Source organism: Lates calcarifer, linkage group LG2, assembly GCF_001640805.2.
Source record: "Lates calcarifer isolate ASB-BC8 linkage group LG2, TLL_Latcal_v3, whole genome shotgun sequence".
NCBI classification, from domain to species: domain Eukaryota; kingdom Metazoa; phylum Chordata; class Actinopteri; family Centropomidae; genus Lates; species Lates calcarifer.
In genome coordinates this window covers 19,584,345-19,599,866 of record NC_066834.1, presented here as the reverse complement: position 1 = coordinate 19,599,866, position 15,522 = coordinate 19,584,345, and the positions used below count along the sequence as shown (strand labels likewise).

The following is a 15,522-nucleotide window of genomic DNA, read 5'->3' as shown; positions in this document are numbered from 1 at the left end:
GCTTACCTGCACCGCTTTGCTTTGAAGAAAAATGGTCCCCAGGTTTGTACTGTTTCAAGGATCAAACAGGCGCTCTTCTGCTGCATTATTTATCAAGCACAAGCTCCTCAAAACTGTATGCAGCTTGGTGCTAATGAGTACACAGGCCATATTTATTACTGCTGCAGGAAAAAAGTCTGTTCTGCTTCTCCCCTTGGGTCTTGTTTTTTCTCTCTTAGCCCAGCACTCCTGTCTTACATGATCACTCTCTTATGGAGTAATAAATCTAAGAAATGAGGGAGATGTTACTGTTGACCTCAAAGGACGTCTGTGGCTTTACAGGCACCAGGAAATGCAGCCTATGTATTCTTTGGAGCTAGTTCAGCATTTTTGGGAAATATGCTCGGTTGCTTTCTTGATGAGAGTTAGATGAGAAGATCGACACCACTCTGACGATTGTCTGGTAAATATAAAGTTACCACCTGTAGCTGTACCTGTACTGTGTTTGCTTAGCTTAGCATAAAGAGTGGGTGCAGAGGCAAACAGCTAGCCTGGCTCTTTTCAAAGGTAACAAAACCTGCCTACCAGCACCTCTAAGGCTCACTAATTAATATGTTTTTCTTGTTTGTTTAATCTGTACAAAAGCAAAGGCAGGGTGCAGTTTTATTAGGGGTTATGTGTCAGATTGTTTCTTGACCTAGAGCTGTAACTTCCTGCAGTCTTCTTGTTACTGTGAGGTTGTCAGGCAACTAGCAATTAGTCAGTAATTCAAAAATGCAGATTTTACTGGCCACTTTGGTGGGTGACATATTGTAGTCTTCCATAAAGACAACTGAAGTATGAAACCAGTTGCATCCGTGACACTATGACACAAGTTCCCATGAGCCTCTGCACATACTGTTTGCTCAGTCCATCTGTACATGTCAAGAAGTGGTATATAATTAAGCAATATTAACCGAGAGGGTGTGCTTTAACGTTATTTGAGCACGACAGTGATGCGGGTCAGGACCGAGGCACTTCCCTTTATTGAGATCTCGGACTTTACCAAGCTAAACCAACAGCCTACTGCACAAATGAATGCTTACTTTTATCAACCACGTTATAACAAAGACACTGTGTTTATTTACTCACACGGATGTAGCTTCTGCAACCGCAAACTTTTACATGAATTTTAAGTTATAGCGCCGTGTCGCCGTTAGCCTCATATTTAATGAGCAGATATGATCAATCAATCATCAATTAAATATTTCTGTAATGTTCTTTCTGTACTATAAAATGATTTTAATTAAAAAGAATCTGATCCATAAAAAGCTCTTGAATGCATACTGTAGCAGGAGACATATAATTTAACAGCATGACACAGGTCTGCTAATTATTTTATATTCTGACTGCAGTGGCAAAGTCAGCAGCAACACTAAGGAGCAATCCCTACATGTGGTATTGTATGAGTCAGTTCTGAGAGCTAAATATTGAAAATGTGAATGTAAGATTGCATGATAGCAATGACGCACTGTGAGTGTGTGCGTGCGTGTGTGTTTTGAAAACCTACAGAAACTTTCACCACCCACCGGCATGCGGTGGCCAGAGTAGATACCACTTTATCTCCACTTGGCAGCAGCGCAGCAGGTAGAAACCTAATGGACATCATAGCCTCTAAAAGTGAACTTGTGTTCACTGCTGTTTGAGCTGGGAGAGCAGAGATAGCAGCATGGTTAGAGCAGGGAGAGAGAGTGTGTCTAGATGGTTATCGGGGCCCTTTAAGATGTCTGGGGCCTCCCAGGGCTCCCTGCAGGCCGCAGAGCGCCCATCGAAGAGCCCAACTGGGCCAGTAATCTATCCCCCTGCCATGCTGCTGTGCTCTCCACGCCGTTAATCCAATCACTCCCCTGCCACGGTGGGACAGGCAGAGCACTAATCCAGTTTACACAGCAACAAAAAAAAAGCCCCAGACTCATTCCTCACTCCCCGCTGAGCATTGCCAGCTTCTCGATGTGACATTGAGTGAGAAAGATGAGGATAATTACAGGGGCAATTATTTTATTTTTAATATGTATTCAGCCTTTTTTTTTTCTTTATTCCCCATGTTCCAAGCTAATTGCCATGGCCTTGTCACAAAAACCCAAGGTGATAGCATGCAGTCATTTGGGAAGCAGAGAGTCAGCCAGGTTTAATGCCCCTTACCACGGCAGAGGCGGTTGAATCATTAGTATGCATCTGATGAGGTTTAGCCTTGCGTGCAATGGGCAGGGTGGACCTCAGATAAGTCATTTAGGCTAACAGGAACTTAATTAATTCTGTTTAATCTTTATAAAGCTCCACAGGGGGACAGATTGGTATACAGCCCCTCGCCAACTCCTTCACCTCACTTTCAGCCCACCTAGCTTGGCTCAGCCCAGAGGTTTTACACAACAGGGGCGACTGGTCTTGGCATCAATATTGGCTTAATGTTGTGTACAGTACTAAAACGTGTCATGTCTAATGAGAGCAGGTGGTGTATAAGTCAGTGTTCATTTGGCCATTAGCTTGCAGTGGAACCCTGGCAAATGAGGTTGGGGGTGAATGCAAAAGAGAAAACTACTGCCAACCCCCCTTGATGCCACACAATTTACTCTGGGATTGTCAATAAACACCGTGTGTGTTCAAGATGTAGTGAAAGGGCACCTTAACTTGAAACAGCTCTCAAATTTATGTTTACCTTAATTACTATTTTATCTGTCCTACCACTGAAGAAAAACAGCAACAGCTTCGATTGTCTTCCAGGGTGGTGGAGGATAATTTTTGTTTAGGCTGGGACTCAGCCAGAGAGTGAGCTGGCAGGGAGGAGTTGGAAAAAATTAGGAGGTAAAGGATGTTTCTGTTTTTTAGATTCTGCTAATACCTGAGATGCCCTTGGGCAAGTTATAGAGAGGCAGAATTGTGACTGGAGGAAAATGACACGAAAGTGTTCTCTCCTCACTTTACAACTCTACACTGAGATGAGCACTTAACCCCTGGTGGGATTAGCAGAAGACTGTGGTTGTACTGGGCGGCTCTGAGGTGTAAATGTGTGTAAATGTATTAATGTTAAGCAGGATAGGGCTGAAAAATAAGTGTGTGCTCAGCAAACCCTCTCCGGACTTTCAGATAAATGAAAAAAAAAAAAAAGTTTAAAACATGGTGTGTGTGCCGAGGAGTTAAAGGACTCAATACGATGACATTTTGCAAGTCTGTCATAACCAATACAGATTCAAAATCTAGTCTTTTTTTTTTTTTTTTTTTTTACTTCCAGTCAATTTTTTTAAAGAAACAAAAGAGTTAAAGACTATCTACAGTATGAAATGACATTTTTTTAGTGAGAGAGGACTGGAAGTGCAAGGATGCCCTCCGTTTGTTTTGCTGAAACACCACAAAGACCAAAAGTTAGACATTCTGGAGGTTAATGGAGTGTGATTTTGATTCACAGTCAGCATATAGGTGTTGTTGTAGAATACTGTCTCTAATGGTCTTGTTGACCTCCAGGCCATCTGTACAAATATCGATTTGTGTTTAATGTAAGGGAAGCATACAACTTTGTGATATCACTGTGCAGTAAACACTCTACACTATACACCAGTTATCGACTTATTCAGGACATTCAATACAAGGGTTTACAGCAAGGAGCTCCAAGGTCCAAAATGGCACAAACTACCCAGAAATATAGTGAAGATCCAATATACAGAGGATGTGAAATATCTTGAAGGTTTCCTTTGTTAAATGACAGGTCTCCTTGAGGAACAAATTACCAAGGGTTATGAAACATTTATGAGTTCTTAACGGCACTGTCCTGGCTCTTTCTTGTTAGAGTATGCATTTCAGGTGTTTCAAGTGCTAAATACAGAGTAATCTTTCCTTTAATTTCCCAAATTTGTCAAGTCAGTTGCTTTAAACATATCATCGTGAAGGGGTTGTGACCTGATTAACAGGTTGTGTGACTATAGCACAAATAGTCAGGGGCCACAAAGTCAGCAAACTGATGCAGAAATGTCAGATACACAGCAATATCTATTTAAAGGTTGTTAATATTGTTAATATTAGCCACGGTAAGCTAACTAAGTAAACTGAAATTGTTTATTTATAAAAGGATGAATGTGTTATTTCTTCTTTTTAATGTTACACAGTCTCACTTCAAATTTAGCCTAGTACAAAATACATCTTTTTTAAATTGATACATTACTAAATTTAAACAGGTTGCGCCATACAAAGTATATTCACAAGATTTGCATCTACTCCCGCCAGTAATGGAATAAGGTCGATATGTGTGACCTGACACATCATCAAAATGTTGTAAACTGGGAAAATTTAAATATACATTTCCCCAACAATGCTGTTAAATAACCAGATAACATCCATTTGGTTAGAGTAACTGTATATGTCAGCTAGCAGTTAGCTTAGCTGAGCACAGGCTGAAAAGGAAGAAACAGCTAATCTGGCTCTGTCCTGCAAACAACATATAAAGTAAATTGGAGAGCTTTAGAGGTGCTGACAGAATTTTTATCTTCGGACGGAGCCAGGCTACGTGTTTCCTTCATTCCAGTGTTTGTGCTGAAGACTGGCTTTATATTTTACCCTATAGAAATGAGAGTGATTTCAGTCATCTTGTCTAAATCTTGACAAGAAATTAGCATTATTCCAAAATGTCAAATAATTATTTTAGTTTTAGAGGGGCAACCTGATAACATAAATTACTAGTTTGAAAATAGCTAATAGCTAATATTTACCAAGAATTTAGGAAGAACTTACTCATAGATTAAACCTGGTAATGTATTTACAACTAGCTGCTGCAGCCTAATTCAGGGCTTCAGATGAAAGTCATGTAAAACTAAACAAACACAGGCCGTCATGCTCAACAATTACATTTGATGAAGTGTACAAACTAGAGGACGTTCTGAATAAATTCCCGGGAAGGAGCAGCCTTTTGGCAGATTGACAAATCTCGTGTTTCTCTCAAACATCTAGAAGATTCATCTACTGCATCAAGCTGACGTGAGGAGATAGTGTTTGACTTTCAAAGGAAATGTGCTATGAGAGTGCTATGGAACTAGGAGGTAATTAGTAAGACTAGAGTTGGGTTGTTTTGTTTTTTTTTTATATTTAAAATCCCACATAGCACTCACAGCTGACAGCACACAGATGTTGGAGCCTGTAAATTGACTTGGGAGAAAAGCTTATTATGAGTAAATGAATGAAATAAATGTGATTGTGTTGTAACCCAGAAGTATAGTGCAGAGGAACCCTGTAAGTGTGAATGCAGCTACAGGTTAAGAGGTTGTCCTAGTTATGACATCAGAGCTTATGGTATGTGTGACTGTGCATTTGATTTGCTTTTGTCCTTATGCCTAGAAAACAAGCTCAGATGGATGCATGGACTGATAGATGGATGGATGGATGATAGACGTGTGTCTGATACGATGCAGGAGTACTTCCACTGACTTAGAGATAAAAACCTTAAAGGGGCATAAAAATCCACCGTATTCTTATCTTGACAAAAATGTCAAGATAACAGCAGCAAAGGACTGAACGAGATAACAAAAGCTAAATGACAGCAGGAAGTGATAGGACAACAAATTCCATAGTAGTGTATAAGTATTACATTGTACCTCCAGTGTTATATAATATTTATAACACACTATAGCATAAGTCCTTTATGTTTGTGTTTGTTTGCATAGTCAGGTATGATGATGGTACCTGCACAAGAATAATATTAGTGCATTATACACTAGTGGCAATTACTGGTAAGCATTTGCAGTATGAAGGCAAAAAGTATATGCTATTGGTTTTATATCATTTAATGTTTATTCAAGTCAATTTTCTCTTAATGAAATTTCAACTCATTTGCACAGTTTTATCTTTTTCATCATGGCGCACAGTCTGTAAGCTCCAAAGAAATCCAGGAGAAAAGAAAAGAAGTTTACTCAAGGTCCACTTACTTGTGTCTCATGACAACAGGTGGTTGTATATGGCTGTGACAGCTATACAGTTACACAGCTGAAATGTTATTATGTGGCCTATGAATTAAGATTTCTTCATGTGATTCTCGTAGGATGTAAAATTAAGTACAGCAACAGTTCAGCATGCAGCAACAAAGGGAAGCCCTACAATGGCTCAGGCACCAGCAGCCTTCACATCAAATCACAGCAGCATGTTAATAACACTATCTGTCAATAGTGTACTATGACTCCTGAGCTTCACAATAATAATCACTGTAATTAATACTGTCTGAGGATTCTGAGCTGAAACTTGCAATACTTTGCTTCTCATTCCCACATCAGTCTTGTCCAGCTCATCACTGCCATGATTAAAGCACAGTCACTGACATGAATGGGAAATAGATTTTAAAACAATGCTTGCTAATGGAAGCTGAGAGCAAGGATGATTAATGGATGATTGTTTAATTGATTAATACCCAGCCTCAGAGGATTTACAGTAAGGGAGACTTCATTTCATTTTCTGCCAGATTGCAGACATTAAAGAGCTTGCAGCTGATATTTCCTGTGCCTCGTCTGTTACCTTGCTTCATGCAAACCTTTTTTATGAATGCAGGCGGTTTGCATGTTGATATCTACTGGGAGCAGATTTCAAACATTCACATTAGCAGCCATATGCACTTCTTTACTATGGGAGCTCATATGAGCATATATTCAGCAGTTTTTCTTAACCCCTTGTGTAAAACCGTCTTATATTAAAACTGATTAGAATACATTCAGTTCCATGCTCTCAGAGCTTTTGATCCTCTTCTTAATGCTGGCACTTCTGCAGGGAAGGGACTGCAGATTGCTATTTTTCGTCAAGAACAAAGGAGCAGATTTAATACCATATCCTCAAGAATTGCACATCCCATGATTCAATACATACAGAGCAGGTGGCAGATAAGTCAGCATTTTCCTGTATCACGTCAGTGTCAACAGCCAGCAGCACAGCACATATCCATGAGATGTTAAGCCCATCATATCAGTTACATACAAGGACAGTTAATCCCCAGACACCTGGGAGTTGTGTTGATGACTGAATTTTCTAATCTGTGTTTTAGCAACAACGTTTCCTTTTGTAATAAACATATTCTCTCCTCTCCTCTCTTCTCCCCAGGTTGGAGGACATACCATGCTACCCATTCGCTGGATGCCCCCAGAGAGCATCATGTACAGGAAATTCTCCACAGAAAGCGACGTCTGGAGCTTTGGAGTCATCCTTTGGGAGATCTTTACCTATGGGAAGCAGCCATGGTTTCAGCTGGGTAACAACGAGGTACAAAGCGCCTTGAGCATGTAGATAAACCTCCACAAGATATAGTACACACTGTACATATTATCAAAGGCTGTGCTGCAGGCCTTCATGCACATGCTGAAAATTATAGCCGCGGGTTATGTTGTGGTAAATGTTGAAATCTTCTTCTTCTTCTTCCATTTCAAAACATCAAGCAAAGGTGTTTTTTGTTAAACAGCATATTTAATTGATTTTATGTTATTAAAGAGGAAAGAAGTAGGATGGAATTGAGCTAGCCCCTCCTCACTGAGCATCCAGGGTGAGGTAAATACTCCCCTTTGCCTTCAGTTAAAGTGAAAGGATGAGCTTTCCAAGTAGCAGATTTAAATGAACGTTGCCATTTTGGATCTTAATCTACTGCCTCATGTTGTTTCTTTTCTCTCTGTGAGACTCATGCTGGCCCAACGAGGTGATAAATTGATGCTGCTTTGCCACCAGACAAGATGCTGCATTACATAACACCCATGATTGGTTTGTTTTTTCATTGGAGGCTCTGCTTTGAATCAATAAAATTCAATTAGGATTACTCTTGTAAAGCAAGCATATTGAGAAAATTAAATTGACCTAAAAGAATAACCTGGCATGTGGCATGCACAGCACTTATAAGTATTTCAATTGAAACGTCAATATGTTCTTAGGCTTGACACAAATTGGGATTTCCACATTTCTATGTGTCTTGAGCATAAGGAGTTTTGAGACACTCCAAATGAAACACTCAGCTGATTAAACTACATTGCCAAAACCTTATGACAGTGTAATGAGATGAGTACCATATTTTGTCATAGCTAAAAAGGGAAACTCCACTATCTGCTTTTCCAATGTAAATTTCTCTTCAGGTGAAGTTAGATTAGAACATTATACTTATTATTCAGTTATTCATATTTTTCTAAGATATTACATAGTGATAGATTACTGCAACAGTTATAATTGGGCATCAGTGACAATGATGAATAATTTCTTGGGTACTGTAGAAACTTCTAAACAGGGCACATTCTCCACCAGGCTCTATAGGCTCCACCACTTCTTCACTAAATTTTAGTGGCGGATCCACAGATGTAAAAATATGTGTGAATTATGGGGGAATGCGTATAAAATGATGTGCTAGACTTGGAGAACGTAACGGTGGAGCCATAAAAACATGGAGTCAGGTTTGTATATTTCACTTACTGCTCCCTGAAGGGTTAGAACAAGCTGATAGAGAATATATACATTTTATATATTTTATATACATTTTATATAATATATACATATACATTTTGATGTAATACTACTGCACTGTCTTTGCTCCACCTGTTTGGGTGTCTTAGCCGCAGCAGATCCCAATCCAGTCTGTGACATCTGAGCTGCATCTGCGGCTACTTACCTGTCTACTAAATGGCTCGTGAGGGGAGTGAAGTTGAGCCTTGCTCTCTGATCATAGGTTCCAACTGCAATCATAAAGCTAGGATGAGAAACCACAACCTTGTTTCCAGTTTGCCTTTTCTACCAGCAAAAGTAATGAAATTTGCCATTACATATTGTTTCTTCAAATGATACACGCTGTGTTATCTACCTTCAAGCACCAGCACTTCTGGTCTTAAAATTATCTACGATAGTCAAAGCCAAAAGTAATCTGTTATACAGTAAAACACTGACAGAGTAATCTTAGAGTTACATTTTCACCTGTTGATCCAGCAGTCGCCATTTATCACATTGTTCTATCAGTTTGTGAACTGCTAGCTCGTTGTGTCACCAATGATAACACCAGCACAGCAGCAGTTAGGGACAAAATAAAAGCTGAAGTGAAGCCATATTAGCTTCAAATAAAGGCCTAAGTCTCACAAACTGCATCTGTAAATACAAAGGATTTTCAAATGCTCTATGTTGGTGATTGGTGCTTACAGTACTTACAGCATTATTGTTAGAACAGATATTAGTAGCATTGATTTGTAGGACATCTGTGTCTGTGAATTACATGACAAACAACATGCACATAAAACAAGACATATTTCCCTTTTTGGTGTAAATCTATGTCAATTCTGTATTTTGTCACCTTCATCAACTGTGCAAGCTCAGTTTATGTTAAAAGGGTTACCACTTCAATATTTCTCTAATTATTGAGATTTAATATGTTCATAATACAGAGAAAAACAATTTAAAGGGAAAAGATTGGTTGATTTTGCAAATATTAGTATTATTATTTTTACATATATATACAGCTGGAGGGTCAGTTAGTAGAGTCATCCAATTTTTTTCATTATTTGTGTTAATCTCAACCCTAAACCTCTGTCACCATGTTTTAATTTGATGACTGACTGGAAATGATAGGTAATGGCAGAGGAATTACAATATTACAGTTTGGTAAGTCTGTAATAGGAAGTGCAGGAAAATGAATTACCACCATAATCTATGACCACAACCTTATGAAAAAGTTTCCACAGATTCCAGAACCACTATTGCATTAAACAGCTGGATTCACTGTCATTCATGATTATTCCTGGCATCACATGGATATTTTCTCACATCTGTTTGATCAGGGCCACATCCACTGCAACCTTTATGCTGCTGGTCGATTGTGATGTTTGTGATCTGGGAATTTACACAAAAAGGCTCCATATGTCTTTGCAGGAGTCAATCCTCCATCCTCTCAGTCTCAAGGCAGCCTGTCTGCCAGGTCTGTTATCCTTTGATGAAAAGAAATGACAAACTGAATAGAACAATAGTACAAAAAGAAGAGACTTTACCTTGGTAAACAGATGTAACAGGTGGAACAACAGAACAGGGTTTTCCCACAGGTTCGTTTTAATATTTTCTGTTGTTTCGGTGTTGTTGGCACTCTTTGAGTATAAACTACAGTAAAATCACATTTAAACACAGATTAGGTTTGTCATACATTCTTTCCAGTAAATTAGGCGTCAGATAGCAGTAGATTATGAAATGCTTTGTTCTGGCACCGGGGTGTAGTGCTGCTAACTTGTGAAAGCATGAAATTGCATGGCACCATGATATGCTGCTGTTTTACTTTTTCAGCTATGGTAATTATTCTAGACTTTAAAAAACTTCCAAAAAGAACGGCGTATTTGAGCTTGTGTCAGTATCTGTATCTAGTGTGAAGTGTAAAGAAATGTTATGTGGTGACAAAAAAGCAAACAAAAGACTCAAAACAACACTATTTCAGTGCAATTATTTAGTGCAGCCATAGTCATTAAACACAAATAGGCCTCTATCCATTCTCTTAAGCTACAGTGGCCTGGAATTGACACAAATAATGAAGTCAAACTGTCACAACAGCAGTGAGTCATCTGGGTAATTAGAGCACAAGTCCAACAAAGAATTGATCAATCACCCTATTTGCAACATCTCAAACCTTCACCACCGCAGATATTCAGTATTATTGTTATTTTGTGCTGTAGGACAGCAAAAAACAATCTTGTTTCCCCTTTAATATTGCACAAATTTAGGAGTGAATGCATTGTGTTTATTTCTTTCATCTGAGTTTCATTAGTTCAAAGCTCAAAGGACAGTCTGCTCAGTGTCACTGGTTTCTCATTATGAGCAAACCAAAGCAATCAGTCAGTGAAAATCGTCTGTCTCACTCCACTGCCCTCTCTCCTCTGCAGGTTATTGAGTGCATAACCCAGGGTCGGGTTCTGGAGAGGCCACGGATTTGTCCTAAGGAGGTGTATGACATCATGCTGGGCTGCTGGCAGAGGGAACCGCAGCAGCGACTGAACATTAAGGATATTCAGAAGGTCCTGTTTGCCATGGGAAAAGCCACGCCGGTCTACCTGGACATCCTGGGCTAGCAGCAGCCCCCAGATGGCCCGTTCCTCGCCAGACAGACAGATCGACAGAGACATACAGACAGACCGACCCACACGAATCCAGGAATAACCAAACCAACCTGCTCCACTGTCGAAAAACATCTACAATGTTTGGGAAGGACTTAAGTGCCTGCAACACTTTTGGATATAGTGGATAAAACGTATTCAAAAAACACGCACTTTTACATTTTGTTTACTTGCGTATAAAATGTACAGGTTTGAAGAAAACTTTTTTCTTTTCCCCTTGAAAAACTGCAAAAATACACAAAAATGGAGACAAAAAGGGAAGTAATGAGGACTGGCAATAGGAAAATGGCCACAGTTTGATTATATTATAGAGAGAACACATCAGAGTTAAAAATCTATCCTGGGTTTGGTTTTATGAATATATATAGAAATATTACATATATTTTATATTTATTTCATTTTGTCAAGGTGTTGGAGGGTCTGCCATGTGTGTTGCTAAGGGCTCGGCCCTGTCCGAAGACGTCACCGACAAACTATTGGCAGGGACTTGACGATGGAAGCCTTACTTGCACTCTGATTGGCCAGCACTGAGCTTTTAATGGGAACTCTGCTTCTGTGGAAATAACACTGGATGGTTGAAAAAAAAAAAACAAAAACAAAGGAGCGCTCTGTAGAGGACATACCCAATCAGACAACTGACAAATCTATTTTAATTTAAAAATAATGTACATATTGTAAAATTCTATGTGTCAAAATTATGTTAACTTATTTTTTCGGACGTTCTTTTGGTTCCTTTTCTGACTGTGATCTGGGTGGCTAATGTTTAAAGCTATGGTATTTGTTTTTTCATCCTAATCTAGAGGAGATTTCTCTTGGGAATTACCTGTGTCAGTGCTGGTAAGTTGTCCTATGTGTTGAAGGTGAATGGCAGTGAATACAGTTTGAAAAGCCCACTGACACTGAATCAGAGACTTTGGACACTGGGGGGACGACTTGGAGCCATTGTTCAACACAACACTTTTCCAAAGAGGTGATGAAACCTCATATTCACTTTCCAGTTCATTTGCTTTTTATGGTGAGAATAATGCATCAATAAGTAAAATCTTGCACCATACCCCTCAAACACATACACACGCTTTGAGAAACTGTCATTTTCCGGCTTTTTGGTGTAAAGCTGCTTTTCCACTCTAAAGAAAACATTTCTGTAACTGAGCGTATGAATCATTTGTTAGCGGCACGAGTGAGTGCCCAGTATACACAGGCTAAGGAAAGCTGTAACATTAAAAAAAATTATTCAACATTTTGGGAAAATGCACTTATTTACTTTCTTGCTCAGACTTAGATGCCACTCTCAACAAGTGTCAGCTTAATATGAGCTACAGCCAGGTGACAGTTTAGCTTAGTGTAAAGGCTGGGAGTTGGGAGACAAGACAGCTGCTCTGGTTCTGTCTGTATAGAGCAAAGTCCACCCACCAACACCTCTAAAGTCTGTTGTCTTTAGAAATCTGTCTGTCTATCTATCTATCTATCTATCTATCTATCTATCTATCTATCTATCTATCTATCTATCTGTCTGTCTATCTATCTATCTATCTATCTATCTATCTATCTATCTATCTGTCTATCTGTCTATCTATCTATCTAAAGCACCTCTAAAATTGACATGTTTTAGAGAGCTGAAGTGAAATCACAGCTTCCAGGCTCTGTTCCAGAAGTTAAAAAGCAGTTAAAAAAAAAAAAAAAATCGAAATCAACAACCCAGCCTCTGAACTGAGCCTTACTCAGCAATATGCCATGTGTTTCACTCTAAATGTCTATATATATATATATATCAATGGTTAAAAAAAAAAAAAAAAAAAATCTAATTTCATTGTTTATTGAATATTGTTTAGCTGCCATTAACAAACACCATTTCCAAACATCATAAAAGAGTCTATAGTGTAAAAAAATAACCATGTCACCACAGGTCTGCTAACTTTCTCCCTAACAACAAATAACATCTCAATCAGTGAGTTTTGGAGGTGCTGTCCTTTGGACAGAGCCAGACTAGCTTAGTTTCCCCTTGTTTCTAGTCTGTGTCCTAAGCTACCCCACAGACATGAGAGCTATATTGTTCTTCTCATCTAACTCTTGGCAAGAAAGCAAATAATTGTATTTTCCATAACTGTTGCTTTTAAGTACTCTAGGTGGATACCATCAGCATCCTGCCACTTCACAAACCATGAAAAGAAACGCAATGACTTCCTCCCTCACATCATTTGAACCAACAAAATGAAAACATTTCTTCTTTTTACTCAACTGTACATGACTCACAGTCACTCTTTTCTTCCTCGCACTCGTGGCCTTTGCATGTTTAGCGATGACGAGGATTTACCCACGTCTGTCGCTTTGATAAAAACCTCTTCTGTTACAACCAGAGAGGAGCCACTGAAGCAGGTAGATGCTTGCGTTCATTTATGGATGGTACATCAAAAATAACTCAATCACTCAAATGGATCAGCTAATTGTGTGGTACGCATTCCATATTTTTGATACCTGCAGTATTTACTGAACTGGAAAACATGAAGAGTTTTGTTCCAAAATGTGACTGAAAAGCATGACCCCCAAAAAGCTTAACAGCAAAAAAAAAAAAAAAAAAGGAAACTAAAACCAAATGATGTTACTTTTAAAGAATCATTCGTAATTAAGTGCTCAGTTGATAAAATGAGTTCATTTTTACAGAGGGGATCCTGTAGATTTCTCAGATGTGAATGAAAAACCTCAGGCAACGATTTTATTTTATGTTGTATCTGGATATATAACGTTTTGGAGTGGAACTCTTCACATCTCTTCCTTATTATCTTGACATGAATTCTCACAGTATCACAGTGTTGTCTCTGTTCCCCTTGGGACTATGTAAATCATTAATGAGCATTCAGTTGTTTCAAGTATTTTATATGAAAGGCAGGATCAAATCCAATGAATTACCCAAAGCATTCAGTTTTTGTGTATTCTCTTGTGGTAAAGATAAACGCTTAAAGACATTATGACACAGACTGTGAGCATTTGCAGGGTATTGTAATCCTTTCATGGTGAGTTGAATATTGTTTAAAAAGTTTTCCTTTTTTGTTTTCTTTTCTTGGATGAACTAACCGAACACTTTTTGAAGCAAAGTTGGCATATTACCATGTACACATGTTACAGAATATAAAAATGTGGTATAACAACTGCAGTATATAAAATACTGGTATTCCATGATAGATCTTTGTATTAATGTGACTCTCTTAAGAAAATGTCTTCAAACAATCAGACGATCTCGTTTTCCATTTTGTCCTTGTCTTATAAAGGTGTGTGAATTTGACTAAATCTCGTCTTCATCGAAATCTCTTAGAAAGCTGAACAGCATGTGTTCAGTGTTCAGTGTTCAGTTCCTGCTTTTCTTCTATCCACTCGTGAGGTGATAGAAGTGATAGAAACGTGTTTTTTCTTTTGTGACAGAGGTCAGAACTGGCCGCAGATCAGTGGCTGTGAAGTTTGTATAGATTTAGTGTTGTTCTACTACAGCAGGACAACCTCTGTTAATATGATGCCACAGCTTGAAGCACCATCTTTTGTATGTTTGTATGGCCCAATCAATGTGTGTCTACAAATGTGTGGGGGTTTTTTTTTCTGTGGTTGGCCAGTTCTGAACACAGAAGTCATGCACATATTGCCAAAGTCAGCATGACTGACTTTTTCCAGTGTAGATGGAATCTTTGATGTCCATTACTGATAAACATCTATAAATCTGCTTTGAAATTATAAAACAAAATACTCCCTATAGCTGTAAGATCTTGCCTCATCATCATCTGTAGTTAAAATAAACCCATTAATTTATGTGTAGCCATGGTTACAGTGCAGGCAGGAATGAATGCAGGATTAAAAACAAGTGGGCTCAAGGTGTAGTCCATAACCACTTAAAGTCACTGATTCCATGGCAACGTGATCCTTCTTGTTTATATTACCCAATGCATAATGTGAACTGTGATTCCAAAGCCATGAACATGTTTTTTTTTTCCCAAGCAGAAGTTTTTAAAAATAGGACTAACATGATGTTGTTTTGCAGTATTGGTATGTTTTTCAACATGAAGCCTCTGAATGTCCCATCAGCATCTTACAGCCATAGTGACCCCAAACAAAAGAAAATGAGGGGAGGGGTGGAGGCTGTGGTCCCAATGACTGAGGCACAGCATTATCCACAAATAAAACATTCATTACAGGGTTAAGGTTGTAGAATTGTTTTGGTTACAATATAGAGGTTTACATTACCTTTTCTGTTATACTACCATTATTATACAAAGCACAATAATCAATTGTATCCTGATTTGTTACTGGCACCCTCCTCTTTTACTTTACTATCTTTGTACTTTTTGTAAATTGTGCCCATAGGTATGAACATACGGTATGTTCTGTAGAAAACATGAAATGTGAACAACTCCACATTCTGTCAATGCACATAAAGCAAACATTTTTAGCT

The 15,522-nt window shown here is 38.6% G+C and overlaps 1 protein-coding gene across 3 annotated transcripts in view; it reads left to right on the top strand.

The window, feature by feature from the left end:
* ntrk3b (neurotrophic tyrosine kinase, receptor, type 3b) overlaps positions 1-14,315 on the top strand; it is a 165,316-nt gene extending 151,001 nt beyond the window's left edge. For all 3 annotated transcript variants that reach the window (XM_018697465.2, XM_018697464.2, XM_018697463.2), the window contains 2 exons: positions 7,081-7,239; positions 10,857-14,315. In XM_018697465.2, coding sequence (XP_018552981.1) covers positions 7,081-7,239; positions 10,857-11,042 — 345 coding nt within the window. In that variant the 3' untranslated portion in view covers positions 11,043-14,315. The remainder of the gene's footprint in view (positions 1-7,080; positions 7,240-10,856) is intronic.
* Positions 14,316-15,522: the final 1,207 nt, after the last annotated feature.